The 25,913-nt window shown below is 45.9% G+C and overlaps 1 protein-coding gene across 3 annotated transcripts in view; it reads left to right on the plus strand.

The window, feature by feature from the left end:
* Nucleotides 1–25,913, plus strand: part of LOC108936376 (voltage-dependent calcium channel subunit alpha-2/delta-1-like) — a 112,200-nt gene that overhangs the window by 66,502 nt on the left and 19,785 nt on the right. For all 3 annotated transcript variants that reach the window (XM_029248772.1, XM_029248773.1, XM_029248774.1), the window contains exons 7-21: nt 3,446–3,577; nt 6,217–6,286; nt 6,679–6,729; nt 8,033–8,132; nt 14,322–14,480; nt 15,427–15,531; nt 16,982–17,060; nt 17,547–17,596; nt 17,977–18,066; nt 18,689–18,772; nt 19,102–19,182; nt 20,119–20,193; nt 24,795–24,866; nt 25,395–25,466; nt 25,769–25,830. In XM_029248772.1, coding sequence (XP_029104605.1) covers nt 3,446–3,577; nt 6,217–6,286; nt 6,679–6,729; nt 8,033–8,132; nt 14,322–14,480; nt 15,427–15,531; nt 16,982–17,060; nt 17,547–17,596; nt 17,977–18,066; nt 18,689–18,772; nt 19,102–19,182; nt 20,119–20,193; nt 24,795–24,866; nt 25,395–25,466; nt 25,769–25,830 — 1,282 coding nt within the window. The remainder of the gene's footprint in view (nt 1–3,445; nt 3,578–6,216; nt 6,287–6,678; nt 6,730–8,032; nt 8,133–14,321; nt 14,481–15,426; nt 15,532–16,981; nt 17,061–17,546; nt 17,597–17,976; nt 18,067–18,688; nt 18,773–19,101; nt 19,183–20,118; nt 20,194–24,794; nt 24,867–25,394; nt 25,467–25,768; nt 25,831–25,913) is intronic.

Genomic DNA, 25,913 nt, shown 5'->3' on the forward strand with positions numbered 1-25,913 from the left:
TGATTTTGGTGACTTCATATTAAGACGTACAGGAAATGTATAAATATGAATACATATCATTTTGGTGTGTTCAGTTTCATTATTCTTCACTTGAAATGTAGAATTTGCTGCCTAAAAATTCTTTTTTTTTCTTTTTTTTGTTTTTATTGTTCAGCCCTGGTATTTTACCAGTCGAAATGGAGGTATGTTGGTTTATGAGTCGCTGGAAGCCGTCAGTTGGCTTGTGAGCATTTTCTTCAGCATACGGCTGCCGTTTACACAAAATGCACCTCAAAATGCACACGCCACGTGAAATAATTTTGAATGTCGATATATTTTATTCAGTTTACACATGGTTCATGGAAAATAGGGTTCACAAAGAACATAATATTCTGAGATTACTTGTTCAAGAACAAGTACTGAAATATTTACACAGATTTGTTGGTAATAATGATAAACTGAAAAATTAATCTGCGAAGTCCTTTAATATCTCCTGCGCTAACTGAAGTGGTTTAAAATGTTGATATTTATTAATGTACATAGTGCACTTGCCACAAGCAGCTCCTGAACCTCACGACATAGAGAAAACCACCGAAGCGCGAGAGATTTATGGCATTAATTCGTTTTGCCGACTCCTTTCTACAAAGCAGCTCGCGGTGGGGAGTTTGTATAGTAAGCTACTTATTGATGAACCCATTTATACAGCTGGGTAATTTTTGCTCTATCAGTGGAGCCAAGCACTGCGAAAAGCTTCAATTGGAGTAGGTGACAGTTGTTGCCAAGGTACTTCTGTGAGTTTCATATACAAGGTGTCCATAAATTAATACTCAGATTAAAGTGTGTCAAATTCTGATATGGAATCTAGCAAAGGTTTTTGTTTTACAGGTATTTACAGTTGCACGCAATTGTTGTATATGTGCACTTAATTCATCTATTTGCTACTAGTAGCCCTATAGCATCTGCTTGACAAAAGCTGGTATCCATTGCCTGAGAAAGAACAACGTGGAAACAAAATTTCCCGTTCAGAAATTATCTCACATGAACTTAGGGTCATGGAGGAGTAAATTCTGCAAAACGGGAACAGTGGAAAAGGGCAAGTGCCGTAACAAACCATTGGTTTCCTAGGAGACGGTGGTAAACATTCAGACTGCATTCACCCGGTCACCGACCTCAACTTATCCAGGCTTTGCGGATGCTAAAATGAACAGTTCACTGACACTTTTCATGTATACTCGTTGTACCACTGATTACCAGTGTTAATTGCGGCAGTGTCACATACGTAATCAGGGTATTCGTTCGTACGTACCCAGATTGTGACGAGGTGTGTCCCTCCTGTCAGTCATCCATCCATCCAGGGTTTTGTTTGCTTTTTTCCTGAGCTTGGAGGGATAGCTTTGTGCAAAAGACTGTTGTGGGTTGCGGAGGCATACCCAACCATTCCCATCTTTGTGATTCTCTATGTTGATGGTGATTTCCCGCCCCAAACAAGTGATGCGTAGTCATTCGCTGAGGGCATGTCACCGTGAGACAGCAACGAGATGTCAAACGGTCACGCGGCTCCAGTTTTGGGGCCCATCGGTTGAGGCAAAACAACTCATCGTCGGTGTGTGACTCGGGGGGACCTTCAGATGGCTCCACGGAGCCCATTATCAACCCCCCCCCCGCCCCCCGCAGCCGAAAGCCACGTTTTCAGTAAGGGTTACGAGTTTGTTTGGCATGAAAACTTGACTAGCAGGAAGTTTGTCTGCACACAGTGCTCTTGCTCACGTGGGACACTTACTATCAGCAGGTGTTAATGGGAGGAATGATGGTACAGCGGTTTTATGGTCAGAATCTTAAGGGCGGTTTAGCCCCAGAGGGGGAGGGAGGATCTGACCGTTCGGATGGAAACAGCCGCTCAGTATCTGTAGTGACAGAACCGCGGAGCGCAGTGCTTCTCATAGACGACACACGCATTATGCTGCCGCGAAATCGGATTGGGTTGGTTCCCGAGGCGTTTGCTGCGGATCTATCGGAACGAGGTGAAGGCTGCGGTCCCAGAGGTGCCGTCGAGGCAAATTGACGTCGCCGGGAATGCAGGGCTCGGCGTCGCTTCCCTGCTGTAAGTGTCACGACCGTAATTGCGGTGGAATTTTTTCTGTGCTGGAGAGGAGCGTCCCAAAGGCGGCAGGACACGAGCCAGAAATTGCAGCTCGGCATATTCGGTTCGGACAACAGCTCCTCAACTGAGAACTCGGACTTCAAATGGGACTTGAGATGATAGTAGATTATAGTTAATAGTATTTATTACCAGCAAAGGAGGAAAGCAGGTGGTATAGTGGTTAGACCCACCTCCCTGCACTTGATGGACCGAGGTACAAATCCCACCTACGGCTGAAGGGCTCGATTGTCTAGCAATGTGGAAGCCAAAGTCTGCAGTAGGCCCTTCGTGCTCTGATGCTTGCGGTGTGCAGCTCAAATTGTTTCCGACAAATATTTTAATTTGTAGCACGTCTCCTTATTTACTTGACATTTATTAATTTAGCAGACCCCGTTCTTCAGAGTGATGTATAATGATCATTACTTAGTGTTTAGCTCACCCTTATTCAAGGCAACTTGGTGCTACACCGAATTCCTTGTTAGGTGCTATAATATGCTTGTTATACACACAATGATCAACGTTCGGAATATGAAGAACTAATAGCCAAAAGGTCGTCCTATACACTGTCTATTTAGGTGTGAAATAATAAAAATTCCCGTGTGATGAGTAACTTTGTTGAGCTTCGCTGACTACAAAATTAAAATAGCTTGAACATGTATTGTGTGAGTGTTTCAGAACTGTCCTGACTCTCACCCTTGCAGCTGATTTTTTTTATTTATTTTTTTTATTTTATTATAATAAAAAACAAAGATAAATCATATACCCTGTTGTCTTAGTCAATTCTACCAAAATATAGTCAGTTATGCAGCTGTATGAAACGGGTAAATCACTCAGGTAAGTTAACACTGTAAATTTATTTTGAGAAAAGAATCAGATAAATGTAAATTAAAGTAGACACTGAATTTCGATATGCCCCTCACTGTACTGCGTAGCAGCTTCTTTCGTCTCATTTATTTAAATCTTAACAGTTATAAGTGGGCTCAGGTGATACATGGTGCGAGGATCTGCAATCTCAGGTTCCAACGCTGCTTTTGGTCTGGCGCTAAAGATTAGTGTGTCCACATCGTTGATAAAATAGTTTAGGCTTAAACCGATTGACATAAGAAGTTGGGCTCTTTTGTGCCACTTAATCGAGACCATTGCTGTGTCCAATGACGTGATCATTGTAACTTGTAGCTGGACCTCGCTACATTTCTTTAGTTCGCCAATAATGCCTGTGCAGCACTTATTGCCGTGCTCTGGGTTGTGTTTAGACAGGAGGAAAAATAGAAGTGAAAAATGTATATACATAGTTTGTGTTATTAATTGCTGTTTATTTCCTCCCAGCTACTATTGTGCTCAATGAATTGAACTGGACAGAGGCCCTAGAGGATGTGTTCAAGAAGAACAGGGAAGAGGACCCCACTTTGCTGTGGCAGGTGTTTGGCAGTGCCACGGGCCTAGCCCGCTACTACCCAGGTGAGACCCTCATGAATAACTCAAGATCATTTGCATATGGGGTGTGGCATCATGGAAACACAATTAACAATGGATGTCTCCTAGTGAACTGTATGTATTGACGTGGTAATGTTGAGCTCTCCTGAGAACTTGAAGAAACTGTACTTACATTTTGTTTCATTTGTCTACGGGGACCAGTGTTTAGTTTGTTTCTTTGGCAGCCGTTTTGCTGAAGCTGCTACAGATGTGCCGTCGAGCGACTTGCTGCGTCGACACTGAGCTATGGTGAAGCTTGACCTTTTTCTGTCATTGCTTATTATGCGTACTGACAAGATGCCCCCATCGGAATACCATGGGTTCGTGTCACTAATTGGTACACGCGGAGCACGTGGCCCAAGATGTACACGTGGTTCCTCACACATGAAAAATATGCAAAGAGTATGTGTGACAAAGGGTGGTGTCTGATGGGTGAGGGGTGGCTGAAGCGTCATCGATACAGCCCCGGCGTCACGTTGTTGATGGGTACACGCAAAAAAATTAATGACACCCCAGAGATGAAAACGTGAGAGAAATGTTGAGTCCACCCAAAGAGCCCTCAGAGGTGGTCCCTGTCCCTCCCGTGTGGAGGAGATAATGATGCAGCGGCTTCTGCAACAGGAGCGTCGGAGACCACCGCCCGGACTCTGTCCACGAGCACTGAACCAAGTCTGACGGGCCAGGAGAAGCACCACTAATTAGGGTTCGAGAGCGCAATTAGCAGAGGGAGGAAGCAGCGCCTGTCTCGCTCACTGCCACGGAAATGCTGGCTGGAGCCCCGGGATTCTTTATAGCCCATTAGGAGCGTGGGTAGCTGGAGATGAGGCAACGGAAACCCTCTCGAGGGGCGGTGGGGGCTCGGAGCAGATGACGTGCACGTGTCCTTGACTCTTTCGGCACACATCTCCACTATTTGCATTAGCCTCGCTCTACCCCTTTGTGGAGGGGGGCTGTCCGAAGGCCCCCCTAGCGCAGGGCCGGGCGATGTGATGCACTCTGCTTGCGGGGTCCTCCGGGTGCAGCGAGCGCTCAGTTCCACGGATGCTGTGACAAAAAATACCCTGATGTGGTCCTGGGATTGGCTGAATTACAATTGCCAGCTGGAATGTCTAGGTACCCTTCTGGAACTTCTTAGACTGGTCTACCTGATCACGCCTGCGAAATAACCTTTCGAACTGGTTTGTATTTGCAATTTCTCGGAGTACTGGCTCACCGTCTGTGACCTAGTGTTGTTATGCTGCTATTACATTTACATGTATTCATTTAGCAGATGCTGTCCTCCAAAGCAACGTACATCTCATAGAAAACGGTGTGTTCATTACATCAGGAGAAAGAGAGACTGATGCAGATGCGTGATTATTACGTGCCATTAGTTTTTCTTTCCACCATGTGAACCAGTGTTTATCACACAAGTAGCTGCATAAAACTAGTAGAATATCAACCATTCCTGATCACCTTCCTAGTAATTGTTTTTTTCGAGATACATATAAATTAAATGCAAAAATTAATTAATTAAATACATTAGGTATAGGCTGCAACTGTCAGTCATTTCAAATCGTGCCCCAAGACGAGGCAGATTGATGGCGGAGCAGGGTTTTTTCCGTCTGCCCAAATGGCCTGATGGCTGCTGACCTTTTTCGCCAGCATGATGAGAGATTTTGGGGAGGGGTGCTGATTTGGCATCACCAGACATTTTGTCATCCTCTAATTGCTGAGCAGACAGCTGGGATTGGAAGCGCAGTGACTCACACTGGCTGTGTCACAGCAGTGGCTGGCTGGGGAGCCCAAAATCTGCAGATCTTCCTTAGCGTTGATTGGTGACCCACTGTAATACGTTTTTTAGGGAGGAAAAGGCGCAAAACAGCTCTGTTTTGAGCTCATTTCAGTGCCGCGTATGAATTGGCTTTGTGTTATGAAAGGCTCAATTAAAGAATTTCAGCGATGCAAGCATTTTTCCATGTTTATATATTTTGATTTAATATTTCTTGCTGATAGTCTTGAAACTTGGTCTGTAGTGGCGATTGAGACTGGCTTTTCTGCAACCAGCCTATAGGTGTCAGTAAAACGCACCCAACCGTAGTGGAACTGGGTTAATTCGCTAATGTATTCTTCCACAGTGTTTTCAGCTTAAGTCCCTGACTGTCAGTGATCAGTAAAAACATGAGAACTGTTGCACACACTTATGGGAACAATGAGTCTACAGACTTCTGGACTCTGCCGTTTTCGTAAGCCGAGGAGCTGGTGACAGTACTGTGCCATTTGAGTTCTAAGCGAGTTCCACATCGTAGTCAAAGTTACGACGTCGTCCTCAGATGTCATTTCTAATTTAAAGAATAAAACTCCTCATGACGGCATTCTTGTAAAAATATAGGATTCTGAAAGGTTGATCGGATTTAATCATTATCATTAACATTAATTAATGTTAGAAGGAAAAAAAAATACTGTAAACCCAAAAACAGTAATATTTTGTTTTGAAACAACACGTTTGAGGTACAGCATCATAATGAACCGTTAGGTCAGGTCACCGACACAAAGTGCACGTAATAAGGAATGCATGTGATATACGATGCCGATAAGACTGCGGTGCTTGCGCAGGCCTCATGACGTATTCCGTTCAACTGCAGCATCGCCGTGGATGGATTCGAGGAAAATGCCAAGTAAAATCGATTTGTACGACGTCCGCCGGCGACCGTGGTGAGTTGCTGGAAACACTTAAGTGTGTTGCCTCATTGTAGTTCATTTGGTGTCCACTTCAGTGGCATTAGCAGAAAGAGCCAGGCTGCTTTTAACACATCACAGCACAGCTCCTGATCTGTGTTCCGCTCAGGCTGCATCTATTGGCTCTCCTGTTCAGAGCTGAAACGGCCGAAAAGAGAGATCCAGCGTTTGCTTTCGGCACTGAATCCTTGACATCATATTTTACATTTCACATTTTTTTGTGGCCATGGATTTTTTTTTTTCTCTCTCTGAACAAACTGCAGCGCAGTAGATTTGTGTGTGTTATTACAGCTTGCATGGATTTGTAAAATATATAGCAGCTTTCTGAGGACGTTCAGTTGTGCAATCACATTATTTCATGTTTGTAGGTATATACAGGGAGCTGCTTCGCCGAAGGATATGCTTATTCTTGTGGACGCGTGAGTGATGACCATTAATTTTTCTGTATGCACCAGATGTCAGTGTGGAGAAAATATTATTATTACCCTTTGTAATTTTACAAATGGTATAGAAAGCCTGTTCAAATGTTTAATTTAAAACATGTTTACTCTTTTTCAGGAGTTATTCTGAAGTCAGACTTTTCTTTACAGAACTATATAATTAGCACTTCATGTGTGCATGTTTGAGAAGAATGTCTGTTTAAGCGTGGCCAGCCTCTCGGCTTGGTCTTCTGATTTCTGTAGCCCTAGTCATGGAACCAGTTTGTATAAATCTGTGACACCCCCCCCCATATGGAGAGCCATGCACTGGGAAATCCCATCCTTGTAGGCCCTCCTTGACCCCCCTGGGGCTCTTTAAAAATATCAAAATTGGTTTGGGGGGGAAAAAAACATTCTGATGCTGTGGAACAGGAAAGAATCAGACAGGACAACTTGTAGCAGTGTCATTGAACACCAAATGAAAATACATGGTGTTCCCAATGAAAACTGTAGTGAAGCTCATGTACTGTCGTGTGTCTCCTGCTTCCTTCAACGAAATGGATCATGCCATAAGAAGGGTCCTTGCGTTATGGCTGGGGACGTCAGGACGGTTCCCATGTCCTTGCAGGATGCTAGTAACGGATCACCTCTGGAAACTGGCCAAGTGTAAATGAGGCTGGTAAAAAATGAAAATCAATGGCTGTTGCTAAACGTAATGTATTTGAAATAATTGGCAGCTGGGACTGATGAGATATTTAATTTGAATGCAAGAGATGTTATGCTTACATGATAGAATATGAAACCTCTGCTGGCCTGTTAAGTGTAGTGGAAAGCTCTCATGTATACTTTCAATACACACACACGCACACACACACACACTCTGCACATATGTTTAGCTATTGCTGTATGGATTTAACACTGACTTCAATGATATGAATAAAGCCCAATGAAATCCATAAACATATAAAGTCTTTCTTGTGGATTTCCACGAGATGTCCCAGGTTTTTCTTTTTTTATTTTTATTGAAATAATCTCATGAAGCCCGGGAAAATGACCCACGCTCTCTGAAACACATGGTTGTTTTTACACAGAAGAACGTACTGCGAATGATGACGAATCAACATGCCATCGTGTCTCCCCCCATCACTAGGTGGCGCTGTCCTGGGCGGCTTTGTCGAGCTGTCCTCTTGACACTTACAGCCAAGCCCTCCCCAGTCAATCTAACACTAATATCTTCTTTACTGCGGTACTCGTTCCAGTGCTGCATCTTTCTCAACGTGTTCTGGGGTTTGGTGTTCAACAGGAGTGGAAGCGTCTCCGGTCTGACCCTCAAGCTCATCCGGACCTCGGTCAACGAAATGTTGGAGACCTTGTCTGACGACGACTACGTGAACGTGGTTTATGTGAGTTTCCATGGTGACAAACTGCACTCTGGCGGTGTCAGCTAGGGGGTCTCCGGTGACGATGGATTCCGGCTTCCGTATCCTGAACGCGTCACGCATGTCTCTTGGCTGTTGTCGTCCTTACAATTTACACTCGGCTTAAGGCGACGGGACTTTACTGTGTTTATTACAGCATTGAAAGAGTAAAGCCAAGGTTTGTAATTCAACGGCGGCTGACATTACGCCAGCAATGTTTATTCCCGCTGTGTGTCACGCTTCACAGAAGCTCTGAACCCTGCAATGTCAGAATATGGTGTATTTTTTTGGCTAAAATCAAATTTTAACGGAATGAGTAATTGCCAGGTTCTTGACGACATTATATATGTTTCCGTTAATTGCTCGCAAATATGTTGATGGATTTGTTCTCCTCGTTTTCTGTTTGTATTGTAACTGCCGCTTCACTGAGAGGCAGCCAGCTTCCGTCACATTGCGATTTTTAAATAGAAAGTTCCGGTTGATGGAAGAACCAATTGTGAACGTTTGGCACCTCTGTAAAATGATGGCGGTCGGGACTGCGGCGCACAGCCTGTGTTCGAAGCCCGTGTCGCGGAATGAGAGAGGCCTCATTTCCGTAGTCGCAGGAGACGGCAGAGAAATAATGAAATATGGATCTGAATTTACTTCTTCACTCGAGAAATAGGAGTTAAATGAATTCACCACTGTTCTATCTTGTAAGCTGAATTGAAATTCCTCCGGTAACTCGTGTTCGGCGACCACAGAGAGGGGGCCAAGGAAATCGCCATCCATCATGCTTTATAGCCCCAAATTTCTCCAAGAGGCCTTCAGCTTATTTTTAGTTGGTCCCAATAAACCCAAAGTGGAAGCCCAGTTGAGACGAGACATTTTCTGTTAGCGATTCGTTTTCGAGCCGACTTTTCAATTCATCAGGGCTCGGAATTGAAACTTAGGCCTTCGTTACAGTACAGCTTTTAAGGGAAAACATACTTCTGCCGTAGTGCACCATTCCAACGACTGTGTTTCGATGAATCTTACATTTGCATTCAGATCCCGTATCATTTTCCTGGAGTTTTTTTTTCTCGAATAAAACCCAAAAGTGCTTTCCAGTAACATTAAGCTACGTCAATGCTTGCCACTTGTTAAATATCTACTGAAGTATTTATTTTATTTAAATTTAGTTGAATTTAATGTCATTTAATTTTATTTGCCAAGACTTTTCCTTCAAAATAAAATAGATTTTTTATTTTTTTTCCAAGAATTAAATTGTACCCATTTCAAGGTACCATGCAGCCCTTTTCATCTGTCATTTAAAGGACCCATTGTTAATCCTGCCATGTTATGGTGGGTAAATTGCCCAGTTAATCTGCCGCCGCCTCCTTTAAAGTAGCTAGGTGGTTAGGTATCAGTTAGTGGGAGACTGCGCAGGTAATACAATCCCAGCAGGATGTGACATATGGGCTTCGCTCATCATGAGGACAGGGGTTGTAATGAGTCTGAGATTGCGCGGTTAATGTTACCGGAGAGAAAGAGCACAGCGGCTCTGATATTAAAGTGACCCCACGAAGCACTGGCTGACAGTGCGGTACGAGTGCCGCTGATTCCACGTAGTCTGACTTATCAACAGTAATTAGTTCCACGTTGTGCCTTAACAACACGCTGTGGAGTTCGGAGAGCACAGACAGCGGTTTGCGTTTGTGAATTCACGTTGCGATGGGGGACGAGCGAAAGAAATGAATGGAAAACACTGTCATCCCAGATATCTTTGCAGCAACCGAAGCTTTTTGGAATATTTCACATTCGTTTTGTGTCACCGTTAGGTGATCTGGCAGATAATCATCACTTGGTACGCGGCACTGTCCAGACACATATAGCTCCCTTGCGAGCGCAATTCCGTCTGACGTGAGCGCGGTTGTTCTCGAGCAAAATCCGCTCAGGCCCGCCTCGGACACTTCCCCTGCAGATGGTGCCGCTGATGTTCCTGCCCCGTGATTTAGAGGCTCATCTCCCTTATGTCCAAAGCACGTTCTGTATCATTCATCAACAAAATTACCCATAATCCTCTGCTCATTAATGACAGCTTTGCTATGGGATGGCCATTTGGACGATCTCTGCTTGGTGCCTCTTGATGCTATGGGATGCTGAAGTGTGCAGACCAGCCCGTCTCACAGTGAAGTCTTCCTCACGATGGCACAGCGGGTAGCTCTGCCCTGTCTTGGAGCTTTTTCAGGTTCGATCCCCAAGCAGTTGGTGTGGAGTTTGCTATGGGTTCCCTCCGGGCCCTCCGGTTTCCTCCCACACGCCGAAGAAACGTTTCATGTGAATTAGTGACTCTGAACTGTGTGTGTGTGTGTGTTGCATTGCACAGTTTTATTAAGGCATTAATGATTGAAGGGAGTTTATTGCAGTGTGTCTACAAGTATAAGTCGCCCTGGACGAAGGTTTCAGCTAAATGCTAGCTAATATTCAGTAATGGAGGTTGTTAGCAGCCTCGCAAAATCTGTTGTCATGTTTTGTTTTATTAGCCTACAATAAAAAAAAAAATGTGTTGGAAAGATAAAGTCTGACAATGAAAGACTTACGCATTGATCTGGCTACAGGAGATGTGAGACCGCGGTGTGTAATAGCAGTAGCTAACCGGTGCTACGCAGCCACGCAGTGCGTGTTTGCGTCCGGCGCGTTAATGGCAGCCTGTCCGCGCCGTCACCAACCACTCGGCCAGCGCTTTCTGGAATAGCGGAGCCCAGCGGTGGCTTCCTGCTCTTGTTCATTAGACGGAGTGCAGGCCGCTGTGTACTGAGGGGTCGGCCTGCTCTGACTCAGGATGCTATAAAAAGGACTGGGGGGGTAAACGGAGGCGGGTGTGGGTCCGCGATTATGGGGTGGCCCTCCCCACTCTACCACTCGGGGCATCTAGGATAGGCAGTATTCCTGTCGCTTCACCCCCCCCTTTCCACCCACACACACACACACACACACACACATATATATATATCTCATACCGCACCATTTAGCAGGTTGTAGATCTTCAGGGCTTTTAGCTAAACGACTGGCATATATTCCAGCTTATTGTATTTGATATGATCCATTCTTTTATGTACCTTCTACATTTACTTTATTATATTACTGCTCAAGGTCCAGTGTTGTGCCTCTTAGAGCCTGCGGCTAAATCCACTACAAGACAAATGAACCTTCAGAGTGTTTTGCATTCTGCAAACAATTTGAATTTTGATTTCAGTAGAATGATAGCCGTAGAGCCTACGTTTAACTGACCCTATTTCTCTAAACCAACCGGTAATACTAAGCTACTTACACTGATTTACTCATTGGCAAGCTGAGTAATTTTTACTGTATCAATTCAGGATAAGTGCCTTGATCAAGGGAATTTGGAAAAGGAGATTGAATTTGAGCCTGGGTCCTTTAAATCTGAAGGCAGTGATGCTAACCACTGCGCCACCTGCTGGGCCACATTATAAGTAGGAAGTTTGCAGTAATTTGTGTTAGTGACTGGTAAAATGCTTTGTTTGTCAGCCTTACCAGTACACTTCCTAGTGCCCTTTGTAGCAACTGCAGGGAATAGCGCTGAAGGCTGTTCGGTGTGTTCCTCCAAAGAAAAATCCAGCACGGTATTATGGGAAGCGATCCAAACAGGGCTGTAATGAATGGAAAGGATCAAATGGAGGGCTGGAGGGTTCCAGGGCCGGTGTGCAGCAGACTACAGTTTGCTGCATCACCCTCTAAGTCACCCCCGTGACCCATTTGGGCCATGTGGAAGAGTGTCACTAAGGAGATTATCCCCACCCAACCCTTTCCTTTCCAGTCCCATCCTATCTGAGCTGTGTTTGACTAGCTGTGAGAGCCAGGTCCCTGTAAGAGGATCACTGGAGTTAATTGTGCTGATAGCCGTGTCAAGGCTGAGAGACCTCACCCCCCCCACCCTACCGGCGGCACCCCCCCTCCAAGAACAAAGAGAAGACGATTAGCACTAAGACCGCTTACTTTATTTGGAGCGCTTACACACATGGCTCTGAGAAGGAACCATGTGGACAGAAGCCCATGAGGGTAGTTAGTGCATTGAAGGGGATGGGGAAAACTGGCTCCATTTTTTTTTCCCCCCCTTTTCAAGTCCTCTGAAGTGCAGAGTTTAGACCCTTGGTACAAATACCTGCTAATGAGAAGTCATGGGCTCATGCTGACGTTTGGGCTCCAGTGAGATGTCCAGAGTGTGAAGACCGTGCTTTGATCAGGGCTAAGGGTGTCCGTTACTGCAGTACTCTATGCCTAAGGAACCATGACGAGACTCATAGACCTTATTTAAGCGCAATTCCGCCCTCTTTACAGAAAATGTTTTCCCGATGTCCTCCTTCAAGGAGGTTTGTCGAGAACAAGACCGCTTTGGGGGTTTGAGACGGTTTTTTTTATGTGCTCAAAATCAATATGATCATTTACATGCTGTACTTTTCCAACACAGACTGATTCTTCAAAATTTTTCATGTCAGATGCAAGATAATGTTTATAACATTAGGGTCAGCTGATGACTCGTCGAATGTGCAGTGTTCTGATTTGTCGCATAGCTTTTTTCAAACTAAGATCGGGAGTAGCATTGCACTGTGAATGCTGTGTGGTGAAAGGCAGTGAAGTTAATTTTCACTTTCTACCAGGTATGTCTTATGAGAAGGATGGATGGGCGGGTGGGTATGTGGGTATTTGGACGGAGAGAGGGATACCGTGTTATGGTAGATAAGTAAATGGGTATGGTATGCGAGCAGATGGGTACTTAGAGGGATAGGTGTAGTGATAGAAGACATTGGAATCATGCTGGAAGTAAATATCACACCAGTGTACAGTAATAAATGAATAAATAAAACTAAATCTGAAAAGAAATAACAGCAGAACAAACTGCCGGTCCACTGACCATTTCTGCAAACCTCCGCTGCCAGAACATAGCGGGCTCTTTTTATGGGCGTGCGCTTTATTGCAGGGATGTTTTCCACCCTCCTTGTGTGGCCCATTTCTGGTGCAGCTGTCGTACTGGGTTGTGCCATGACTGGCAGGTCAAAAATTGTCTTCGGAACCAGTAACTTAATAATCTGACACAGCACTGTGTGTAGCACTAACGGGTTCTCCCTTGTAATATAAAGGTTGTTGGTTCGAATCCCGCTCATGCCGTGGAGCCCTCGATCAAGGTATTTACATCGAATTGAAGGAATAAAATGACCCAGGTTGAAAATGATTGAAGTTGATTATCCGACATCATAAATTACTTTTGACAATGCAGTGAGCTCAATGAAGATTAATTAATAACGGGAGTTGGCTGTCAGGCATCGGCAGGTGTCGTTAAATTGCTCCATCCCACCTTATAACAGTTACGGGATCTACAGCTCTCTGGTGGCGAGTGACCATGGCAACAGGGAGAGTTGAGGCAGGGGGCAAAACAAGCACCTATAAAATAATCAGCCCTGATATTATCCGCTTTGATCCCTCACAAGTTACTAGACTAATATACACGGTTAATTGCTGGGATTTATCGCCGAGCTCATCTTATTAATTTAATTATTTAAACGTGGACTGTGATGCTTCCGGGGGGTCTGATCTGAGACAAGGTAACGTCCGTGACGACAGCTGATAAAATCAGATGTGTGGAATTGATTATGTTAATGGTGTGCGTGTGTATGGCATGACCCAGCCGCTCTACTATTACACTCCCAGTGTGTGACAAGGACCGTGAGGAGTACAACTAGACATCGCGGTGTAGGATTCGAACCCCTCCAGTACGAGGGGGGCAGCTCTAACCACTCCACCACCTGCTGCTCCACTGCCCAAAAGATGCAAACTTAATTTAATTCTATTTTTTCATCATTTTAAGTTAAAAGGATTATGTATTTGAGTGAAAAATTGTAAATTCGCTTCACTTGGAGCTCAGAGTACTTCTCCATGGAAAATGAAATACGTTATTTTAAAGCGGATAAATTTTGGGAGGCGGGAAGCGCTGTCAAGACAGAATCGCTTCGCACGGCCGATCACCCTCACGCCATTGCCGTTCCCGCACCTCCGCGTCGCTGCCTCCGTTTCCGCCGAGCGGCACGAAATCACCCTTGGAAAATGTCTTGTTCTATTTCATTTCACTCGTTCTGTTTCATCGAACGCCTGCCGGGGAGTCCCGCTTCACGTGCGCTCCCTCTCTCGCCCGGCCAGTTCAACACGGGCGTGAGCAAGGCCGCCTGCTTCGACCACCTGGTGCAGGCCAACGTCCGCAACAAGAAGATCCTGAAGGACGCGGTCCAAAACATCACGGCCAAGGGCATCACCAACTACAAAGAGGGCTTCAAGTTCGCCTTTGAGCAACTGTCCTACGTAAGTGTGCTCTCCACCGCAGAAGCGTGGTCCTTCAGCAGGGCAGCCTATCTGCAGACCCTCCCTAGACGAACATCTTAACTTTTCTTGCCCTTTTTAGACATTTTTTTTAATTGGATTATTAGGGTTACCATGTATAGAAATCAAGGTATTTTCCAGTTATTGAAATATATCGGTGCTGAAGAGTTATTGAAAGAGTGAGCAATACATCATTCTTTGTTTTCCCATCAGAGCAGAACATACTTGGGAAATGTCTCCATCTGCTGCCCGTGAATTGGAGCAGACTGTGTGCGCAGGGCAGTAGTAACAACGTTTACCTCCAAAGTACCCTGGTTTGGTGTTCTACTAGATGGACAGTCAGGATGTCCATAATTCTTGTGAAAGTCCTGTGCCAGTTGTTTTTTGTTTTACTTTATTTTATTTTGTTGCGGGGGCGCGGTGGCGGGCGGGTTTGACCGGGTCCTGCATTTTGGTGGATCTGGGGTTCGAGTCCCGCTTGGGGTGCCTTGTGATGGACTGGCGTCCCGTCCTGGGTGTGTCCCCTCCCCCTCCAGCCTTACGCCCTGTGTTGTCGGGGGTAGGCTCCGGTTCGCTGCGACCCCACTTGGGACAGGGGGTTTCAGACAGTGTGTGTGTGTGTGTGTGTGTCCTTTGCCGGTGTGGTCTACACTCATACTTCTTTCTATATGTGACGGATCTTACTGATTAATTTTCTTTTTTTTGCAGCTGTTGCAGTATTAAAGTGTTGTTGCCTTTGTCTCTATGTGACTGACAGTGTTGTTGTTGCCATGATAATTTTCAAAAATAATTACAAAAATTGAAGTAGGCTACCCCAACGTTGGCTGCTTTGCCCAAGATAAATCAGTGCTTTTACCGCAGTGTTTATGTCCGGCCGTTAAACGTAAGCGTTACCCTGTCTCCTGTGCTTAATGGGTGTAATCCCCAGTCGAACGTGACCCGTGCCAACTGCAACAAGATCATCATGCTCTTCACGGACGGGGGAGAGGAGAGGGCTCAGGAGATCTTCGAGAAGTACAATCCGGACAAGAAGGTGCGTGGCCTTAAAAAGCAAAGCCGCGCCGCTGCACGATTACATATTTATCACAACAACTGGAGCCATAAAAAGTGGATATGCATAATGCAACACAGCCCAGGAACAGTCCCCCCCCCCCCCCCCCATGCATGAGACGTGTTGAAGCTCTGTAATGTACTTCCACGAGCCCATCATTAGCGCCATTAATCATGCATTCCTCGTGACGGTCCTGCCATGCTGTTTTGTACACTTCTTTGTACAAAGTCTTGTCTCCGCAATTAAAACTTTTATTTAGCTGGTGAAAAGCCAGTGTTCTCATTATTTATGCTTCAAGCTATTTAGACTTTGAAAACATGTACATATTTTACGCTCGGTCTGCTTTAGTATTCCGTTAACAGTGCGGCTCGCCTGCTTTTCTTTTTTTAGTTTTTTATTCCTCTCCCTGTGCCATTTTTCTTTCCACCACCTAAGTCCTGGATGCGGGCACCCCTGATTGCGACTCGTGTGGCTCTGCGGCATTACCCACAATACCCTCGTCAGTATGCGTGCCGCCGTTTGATATGCCGGTGCCGCGTTCGGAGGCCCCGCCGTTAGACCCGCCCCCTTCGGAGGCAGGACATCTGGCCGACCGCCCCCACAAGGTCCTCTGGTCAGACTGACAGATGTGTCCTTGTACCCTCCATTTAGCATGAGAGGGATGCGACTGGGACGGAGGATGGGTGCTCAGGGGTGTGGTCAGAGCTCGGATGAAGATCTCTCATCATCTCCTCACTCAATGAGTGAAATCGGCTTCTCCTCAGTGCTCCTAAATCATTCTAATTCAAATTAGCGTAAACTAATTTCAACTATGCATTTAAATACTGAAATTACCCTCTAAATAATATTTAAACGACCGGATCACTTCTAATCCCCCACAAGAGTGCTGCTCTTCTTCGCCTCTGTCTGCCTTGTGGTCCTGTTCATGGGGTCTGAAATCAAGTTTGCTGGTTCTTGCTTTTGACTGTAATGTGGTGGGATGGGCTCCCTCTGTCCCTCAGAGCTACTGAATCCCTCGCAGCTTTCAAAAAAGGCTCTCAAAACCCATCTCTTCCTGTCATTCTTCTCTTCTGAGCTCCCAAATGCTTCATAAACTTGAGCCACGCCATCCGTCTCGACCGCCTTCGTATTTCCTGTCATTTCTGTAAGCAGCTGCCCATGTAATGCGGAACGGTGGAGTCAAACCCGACCCAAACCATAACCGTGCTTCCACAGTCACGTGTCTCTGCCTATAAGTGTAGCTCTGCTGTGAAATGTTTCTTCTCTTGCACACACCATTTCTGCACGCAGTCCCACATTATGAAGTGAATCGATGTCGCGATACCCCGTTGAGAATTCCATGTGAAATGACAAAACAAATTTAAACGCCATTTTCAATAATATCACCCAATGCATTATCACGTAGGCTTTGGCCTTTTTTAATTTTCCACAGGTGCGTATTTTCACCTTTTCAGTCGGTCAGCACAACTACGACAAGGGGCCCATACAGTGGATGGCCTGTGCCAACAAAGGTGTGTCCTTCCCTCTTTCGTAGTTTTCGCTGAGCGTGGAGCACAGCATTGTGGGAAATCTTATATTCTAGTCCATTTACAGTCTGTCGCACGTTATTCTCACCCGGACAGTTATTAAAACGCGACTGTTTCCTCATGCTGTATATTACGACCATCTGCAATGCAGTATCGATCAGCGGCTCGCGATCTCCTCTCATCTATACCTTGTTTTTATTGTATTTACCATATTATTAGTATAATCTCTTTGCATCACATCGGTGTATATATTTATATGTGGAAACTATGTTTACTGCTGATGAATATCACACCTCAACCTGTTGCAAACGTAATGTTGAATAACTGAATGCTAACATTAAGTAACGGAAGCAGACAGCTGTAGGTATGTAGCGGGATTCCTGGGATTTGGAGGCTACAGGAGAGCCGGACATGATTTGTACCGTGTCTGTCTGTAATATGAACCGTGTGTGTGCTTTGTGCTTTTGTCAGGCTACTACTATGAGATCCCATCCATCGGCGCTATCAGGATCAATACACAGGTGAGGATGTTTGTGCAGGTTGCAGTATATTGCCTGATGCTGTTAAAAAAAAAAAAAAAAAATTCTAAGCCTTATCCTAACCCTGACCCTCAATGATAATCCATACCCTAAGCCTAAGTTTATTAACCTTAATGCTACCCTCTAACCCTTTTTCCTAACCTTAATCATAATTATAACCCTCTCCCTAACCTAACAACAGCGTTAATACTATATTATTGTAACACTAACCCTAACCTTCATGCTGACCCTAATGCTATCCCTAAACCCATTCCTAGCCTTAACGTTAATTGTAACTCTTTCCTTAAACCTCATCCTTAACCCCTAACTCTTAGTGTCCTTGTTGTTTGACCAAGCTTCCGCCTCCCTTGTCACGGTGACAGGAATACCTGGATGTGCTGGGACGGCCCATGGTGTTAGCTGACAAACAGGCCAAGCAGGTCCAGTGGACCAATGTGTACTTGGATGCGCTGGTATGTTGTCTCCTGGTCGGGAAAAATCAGACAAACACACACACAGAGGGAAAGAGAGAGTCCGTGCGATGGAAGCAGCTGGGATTCAGGTAGTTTGAATCCGTGAAACGTATCCTTCAGTTCAGCCGAGTGAAACGCACGAACTCCTTCCGCATGTTTCCTACATGACTGTTTTGTTTCCTGGGTTTTTTTGCAACGGTCCTTGTTAGTGCTTTTCTTTACTGGAAACAGAACCGATGTCACTTCATTAGAACAACATGTGTGGCCGATGGTCTGTGAAGTATTTCCATTTATTATTTTTTTAATCGATTTATAATGATGACCAGCTTAGGACATTCGGCTGTGTATTATTACAAGGCTTAGACAAACAGCTTGTGAATAATAAGCAATAAAATTGTTTTTTTTTTAATGGGGGAGAAAAAAGCTTTTCTAAATAGCACTCGCTAAGACTGGTTAAGAGTTTACAGTTTGCCTTATGTATGTCTTTTCTCATGTTTTTCGTACACGACACATCAGAAGAGCTCAGTCGGTGTCTACCGCAGGAGAGTAAGTCGATATCGGAAAGCGAGACCCGATCATACAGTCGTACAATTTATTTTTCCCATACTTGTTTGCACAATAGGAACTGGGCCTTGTTATTACGGGAACCCTGCCAGTGTTCAACAAGACCCGGACGAGAGACGATAAAGACGGAACCCAGAAAAAGGTATTATTTACTCTCTAAACTCGGATCGGACGTCAAAAACAAACAGGTCAGACGCGACCGTGGTTTGTCCCGTAAGCTTGATTGTGTTCCTTCCGAAAGAAGGTATCGAGTAACTTCAGCGATGGACCCTATGTGTCTGAAGAATGTGGATCAATTCATTACATCAGGAAATTGCTGGTTTTCCCACGTGTTGATAAAGCAAACAAGTCCTCGCGCAGTCGCAGTCGGGATGGTCGTCTTGGCAGCGCCTTCCGACGCCGAACCTCTGACCTCCTGCTCGGGAGCCGCGCCCCTCGGCAAGCTTACCGTCTCTCCTTTTATTCCCGCAGCACCAGAATCAACTAATACTGGGGGTGATGGGTATCGACGTGTCTCTTGAGGACATCAAGAGGCTGACGCCGCGCTTCACGGTGAGCTTCCAGTTAAACGTACAAGGACCCTTTAACCAGACCTTCGGAATTGAGGCCTTTGCCCATAGGCACAGCTTTCACCTGAATACCAGTAAATAACAACACTGTTTACCTTCATTTCTACTGGAGCATTTTTTAAAAATATTCACAGCTACTGAACTTAAAATGATGAACTATGATTGAAATTATTTATCTTCCAATCACTGTTGTTTGTTAATCCTGTATGGAAATTTACATTTATTTAGCAGACACTTTTCTCCAAAGCGACTTCCAATGAACTCTATGTAGTGCTATCAGCCCACACACCTTATTCACCAAGGAGACTTACACTGCCGGATACACTACTTACAGTGGGTCACTCATCCATACATCAAATATAGAGTGAAGTTAAATGGGAAATACTTGTAATGAGGGCCATGCACATTTCACACAGATTCCTGTATATCTGTAACGGTGTTTCCAGGAATACCAGGCCTCAAATTACTTCATTTAGTTTGAATTTAAGGTCTCATGTGCTCATTTCAGGCTGAGATTTAAAGGAAACAGTTGGAGAAATGGCATTCCTCATTTGCGCCCCTGATTCTGTCGAGTTAAAATTGCCCGATTACTGTACTCTGTGCACCTGGTGATGCTGAGTGGATCAGATTAGATACGAAGGTATCTGGGTTGCTGAGCCCAAGCGGTTCAGGACAGGGCTTAAATCCACTTCAGCACCATCTGCATGTATTTATTTTTGATTTATAAATAATTGTGTTCAGCAATTGTGTTCACTTAGCCTTTGCTCTGGTTCCAGATGACAGAGGTTTTTTTTTTTTTCTAACATCAGAGTGAAGTTTTGTTTTTTCTTTCTTATTTTCCTCTAATGGCCTAGATTATTAGGCATCCAGTTGTTATTGTTACTCATCAGTTCTGACTCACTCTTCCTTGTCTCCTAAGATCGGCCCCAACGGGTACTATTTTGCAATCGACCCCAATGGCTATGTTTTACTTCATCCCAACCTCCAACCGAAGGTAGGGAATTTATTCATTTAAATATATATTGTGTGCATAATTTGTGGCGTGCAGTCAGGAAGTGCTCGTCATACACGGTCACGTCGGATCGTTGTTTTCATTGGTCTGCCATGGTTTTCCTGCGCTTGTTTTCTTCGGGGTTCGACGTGCATGTGGCCTTTCTGTGGATGGCACGTGGGGTCGAAGGTACGATTCCGCTGCTCTGACTCATCAGGAGCGGCGAGCCTTATGGCTTTACCACGTGTTCCCGCTTAATGGATGTGGGCAAACCGTGGCTGATGTCTGCAACGAGTCCTCCTCCTCTCCGGGCAGTCGTCATCCTACTGAGAAGAGATGATCGGTTTGCTTCCCGTCACCTCTCCTTTTATTGTTCCTCTTATTTTGATGAGGAAAGGTCCACATTATCCATACCGTTTGTGTTATGCCTTCTGCAGATTTCGCACTGTGGGGTTGTATTCATTGGATATGACAGACAAGGAACATGTGCTACTTCAGGGAAATAGATGCAGCTATGGATCACGGGAAAATCACGGGGTAAATCACGAGAAGGGTCGCAGGTGTTGCTCGGCACCGGAGAATGAAACGCAGACGGAATAAACGATGATGTCAGGACACCTGTTTCCCCTGTGGGCGTCACATTTCAGACTGAGGATGTTTCATAAATCATAATGATCTGCGATGTGTCACGAGTACTCTGGGCTGTCGATCAGAGATTATCGGAGAAATGCTCACGAATGCAATCTGTTCCACGCCCCAGCTAACAAATAGAAATGCACGCGGCTGCTATTATTTAATGAGGGAAGGCGCGTGCTCCCGGTGCCATTGATGTATGAAACTGAGATCGAGATTATAGATGTAATATCAGTGGTTGTAATGGAATGGGCACATTACAGTGATGTTGCTGTGAATGTCCCATCGTCGCACAGTTCGTAAAATTACAGTGCTCGGTAACTCTTTTTTCAGTACAATTTTGCATCGGCGCTGTGCAATTCAGTATTTCCGACCAGTTGCAGTAGAGGTTTGTCTCAATGTCCTGTCACAGTCCAAGTCGCTGTGTCTTATTTGCCCATGAAATGAGTCAGTTGTTCCAGTTCCCCCATTGCAAAAAATAAAATAAAATAACAAATGAAGCGGAAGAAGCCTAACCCTTGCGTTGTTTGATGACTAATAAACATGTTAACAGGACCAGTCACCCATGTGACCGGAAGCACATCCTCCCGTCATATCATGATGATCTATTTGGGCCTAATGCTTGTTTTATCCTTTCCCTATTTATTTAACTACGTACCTTTACTTGATTATTCTTGATCTATCAAAACTGATGTTTTTGAAACGATGGCGAAATCCTCAGTCACGCTCCATTATGTTCCCATAAAAAAGACGCTCGGAGGCATCCTGCTGGGGGAATTTCTTTACAAGGTTTTGAAGCCCTTCAGTCGAAATTTGATGGTGACATGCGGAATGGTTAGCGCGTTGTTATTAACCGCAGCCGGTGTTTTTTTGAGAACGGAATTAAAATCCCTGAAAAACATTCCTGGGAAAGTTTATTTTTATCATGTCACTACAAATTACAACAGATCAAGTAACTGGAACCAGTAAAAGCTTTGAAAACCTCAGCTTTCCAGCTGAAACTTAAACGCGCTTTGTCTGTTCTTCACTGCAATGAGTTTTTTTTTTATTGATGTGCTGTGCCCTGCTGCGATTATAACACATGTCGGCGCTTCCCTTTCGAGGGCGACGTGCGTATTTGTCGAGCGGCTCTGAGACGGCGCTCGTGAAACAAGTGTTGTCTTATGTTCTCGCAGTCAGCGTAATCATGTTTACTCTCTCCGTAATCATGTTTACTCATTTCCGTGTTTGCAAATAAATTAACTTGCAATCTTTTCCATTAGAAAAGGATCCGTAATCGCCGAATCAGGCTTAATAACAAATTTGCCATAACCTTCCATGAGGTGAGATGCTGCTTGGGGTGGGATGGGGTTGGGGGGGGTGCGCGCCACCTTTCTGAGATGGGCCTCATCGGCTGGACTTTGAGGAACTCGGCACCTCTGCACGTAGAGGTCTCGCACAGTTGCTCTCGGAAACCTTCCTGGACTTTCCGACTGAGTATCCGGCTTAATTTACAGAGCTGGTTTTCTTCTTCGTTAAAGACTCTGGAATCCGGCGGCGCGGTGCTGTCGGCCCGCCGCGCCTTTTTCGCCTCGGTTCTGCGTTCCGCCGCCCTGCTCGGTCACCCAGCTGAAAGCCCCATCCCGAAAGAGTGGCGCCCCCTGTGGATGTAGCTTCTCAGGGGCCTAGCAGCGAGCTCCCTGGTAGAACCCATGACCCTTGGAGGGCACTGTGTTTTTAGAAGAGCTTCATGTGTGGTAGGCAGGAGCTGCTTTTTCATCACCGGAGATGGTTGTGAAGGCAGCGACGGGGAAACAGGAGGCCTGTTTTCCAGGTGATGGTGGACAAGACAAGGGCCATCTGCGGTAACCCATAAGTGCTGTTAATTCCAGTTATCAGTGACAATCCCTGCACAAACATCCTCCCACATGGAGTATCATTATATACATACACTACAGTAAGTTACCATGTTGGAACTCTGGAACCTGACAAATATGTTTATTTCCAGTCAAGCCCTTCAAAACTTCTATCGTGTCTGTATTTTTTCGGTTCCCTTAAAATAGAACACGCTGGATGGAGAACTGCTCTCCGTGCCAGCGCTTAATGGAAAACATCACTTAAAAACCCGCCAGAGCATTTCACTCCCTTAAAAAGGACCTTTGTAGCAGGGTGACTTGTGGTAATTTTGTGGTGACTGGCCTTACGCTAGCCAAACATCTGTGTGTGAACCGTGGTGTTCTTTGCACACGTCGGGGAATGGGACGTGTTGCGGGATCCTCGTCCCAGCGGATGGCCCTTCGGCTCGTCCTGCCGCCCTAGAACCAGAGACCCCTTCAGGGTGTTATTTCTAGTCCTGTTCAATCCCAAGTCCTTTGTGTAGCTTACGGTGAAGGTGCATCACATGTTGCATGCAGAGCGGCACGTGTACTTTTTAAAAGATACAAATTGCGATCACGTTAATTCTGTTAATTCACATCAATTACTTTGAATTACCTTGCAATGAATTCGCATTATTTCAGCACACTGGAATTTTAGGTGTAATCCTTTGCTTATGTCATTGGTGGTGTTTTGGGGGGGGGGGTCAGTTTTAGTGGATTTTTAATTTATTTTATTAAAACCTTTTTATCCAAAGAATGATGTACTTTTACCTGACACCTTTCTCTAAAGCAACTTCTGATTATTTACCCATTTATACCTCTGGGTAATTTTGCTGGACCTTACTCAAGGGTACAACAGCTGGAGGGGGGATTCGAACCTGTGACCTTGGGGTCCGAAGGCAGCAGCTGTAACCACTACACTACCAGCTATTCATGTGCAAACTTAAGTGAAGCATAGCTATTTTACTGCCCCCCCCCGCCCCAGGACTGTATTTCCTTCACAGCTTCCATCAGTGTCGAGCTGCATCCCAGAGCCTTAGAGGAACCGAAATAAGTTGCGCTCCGGGATGTGGGTGGTTTGGCCGCTAGGGCTCGGCGCTCCCATTGGCCTGTCATTTGGCCGCACTCGATAGGGACGTGGTGTGGCGATGCCCTGCTGGCGAACACCTCTCACCACCTCAGGATGGAGCATTTTGACGCTTGGCGCGTGACGCCAACAAACGGCAGGTTCCGTTTAGCATTCGCGGGCCCGCGTGTGTCGCTCGCCGCGACTGACGTCGGCCTTTGACCGCCGGGGTGTCGGCAGCGGCGCGTGGAATATTGCACACGGCGAAAACAAAACACGTTTTCCAAAGGGCAGGAACGACCTGTAATAAAGAACAATCGCGGTACTTTACCCCAGGGGATATGAGCGAGCGGTAGTTGAAATGTTCACAGTGCAGTAACATTTTAAAATCAGTTTTTTGCACATATTTCTGAGAATCATTCTCGGCCTTGTATGACGCCGGCGTTTCCATGCGTCTCGCCCCTAACGGATTACGAAACGAACACGAACCTTTGTGTGAATGCAGCACTTGTGATCCACGCTCTCATAGAGATGTAGAGGGAGAAATAATGACTTGGCGCTTTTCTCTTCCTTTCCTTCGCCCCTCACTCTCTTCTGTGTCTTTTTCCATGCGCTCGGGACAAACGCGTCCCCCTCGAACCCGCTTCCGCCCCGCATGTCGCGTTCTGCGCGCCGCGCGCTCCTCTCGGTCTTTGCGTTGCCTGCTACATGTAAGAACCTCGCTCGGCGTCACTGGGTGCGTGAAGCTGGATGCGTGCGGTCGTTCCACCTGCAGCTCGCTTCCTTCAAGGACATCCTGTGTATTTACTTTTTCGTATCACCACATCCTCACTGATATTCATATTGAATTGTCTTAGGTATGATAGTCATTTTATTCTCTTTACCCTTCTTTACAGTGACTTTCCTTTACAATGAACCGCAGGAATAGTGTTCACTGAATGCACTTCCAGTAGCTGCAGTCTTGCTGTGCGTGTGCGTGTGTGTGTGCGCACTGTCCTCAACCTGCACATGCCGTGTGAACAAATGCGGAATGTCTCTCTGTGCGTCAGAACCCTAAATTCCAGGAGCCGGTGACGCTGGATTTTCTCGACGCGGAGCTGGAGAACGACATCAAGGTGCAGGTAGGCGAGCGGTGGCGATCCAGAGCGTACCGGCACCGTGCGGACACACATTCGGGGAGGGTGTGTGTGTGTGTGTGTGTGTGTGTGTGTGTGGGGACAGACACACACACCCCAACACACTTCTGGACGTGAAGAGCTGTTGACCCTGCTCTAAGCAGACTCTCCAGGTGGGACTTACATGGTCCTCGTCTCGCTGAGGGGCACCAACTTCGTCCAGTTCCTTATGAATTTATGAACGTAGACATGGAAAATGTTGGCTGCATTTTGTAATCTGCGAGGACATTGGACCAGCGCAGGGGACCTTGACAGCTCGCTGCTTTTACATTCATTAGTTTCGCACTCACTTGGACCATTTTTACTGCATCAGTTCAGGGTGGGGACATTGACCAAGGGTACTACAGCAGGGGGGTGGGATTCAAACCTGTGTCCTTTGCAGCCAAAGGTGCAGCTCTCATCGCCGCGCCACCTGGCGTCTCCGCGTCGACCGCGATACGTCGCGTCGAGATTAACGGTGTTTGTCGCTTTCAGATTAGAAGACTGATGATCGACGGGGAGACGGGGGAGCGCACCCTGGACACGCTGGTGAAGTCCCAAGATGAGGTGAGAGTAGAGAGACGACCGTCACGTTCGTGGCGATTGCGCTCGTCGTCGGTTTTAGCAGCAGTGAACCCGGTATCCTTGGTACCTCATACAACATCCTGGAGTTCTAGCATTTTCGCAAAATTGTGAACATACTCGGTGAAAACCCGAGCAAGAAAAAAGGGCCGATTTGTGCGTCTGGGATGAACTTCGACCCGTCTTGACAGTGAGCTGGAAAAGGAGTTAAGGATGGGAAGTGAGGGTCTGTGGGTAACTTTTGGAGTTCTTCGATTTTTAATTAAACTTCTTTTTCCTCTTTCCAGAGGTACATTGACAGAGGGGTCCGAACGTACACCTGGGCTCCGGTTAACGGCACAGATTACAGGTAGCTACAGGAAACGGTGGTTTGTTACCCGACCGTGGGCTCGGAGGCACTGGGGATGGGACCGCTTTCTGTCCTCACCTTTC

Source organism: Scleropages formosus, chromosome 24 (assembly GCF_900964775.1).
Source record: "Scleropages formosus chromosome 24, fSclFor1.1, whole genome shotgun sequence".
NCBI lineage: Eukaryota > Metazoa > Chordata > Actinopteri > Osteoglossiformes > Osteoglossidae > Scleropages > Scleropages formosus.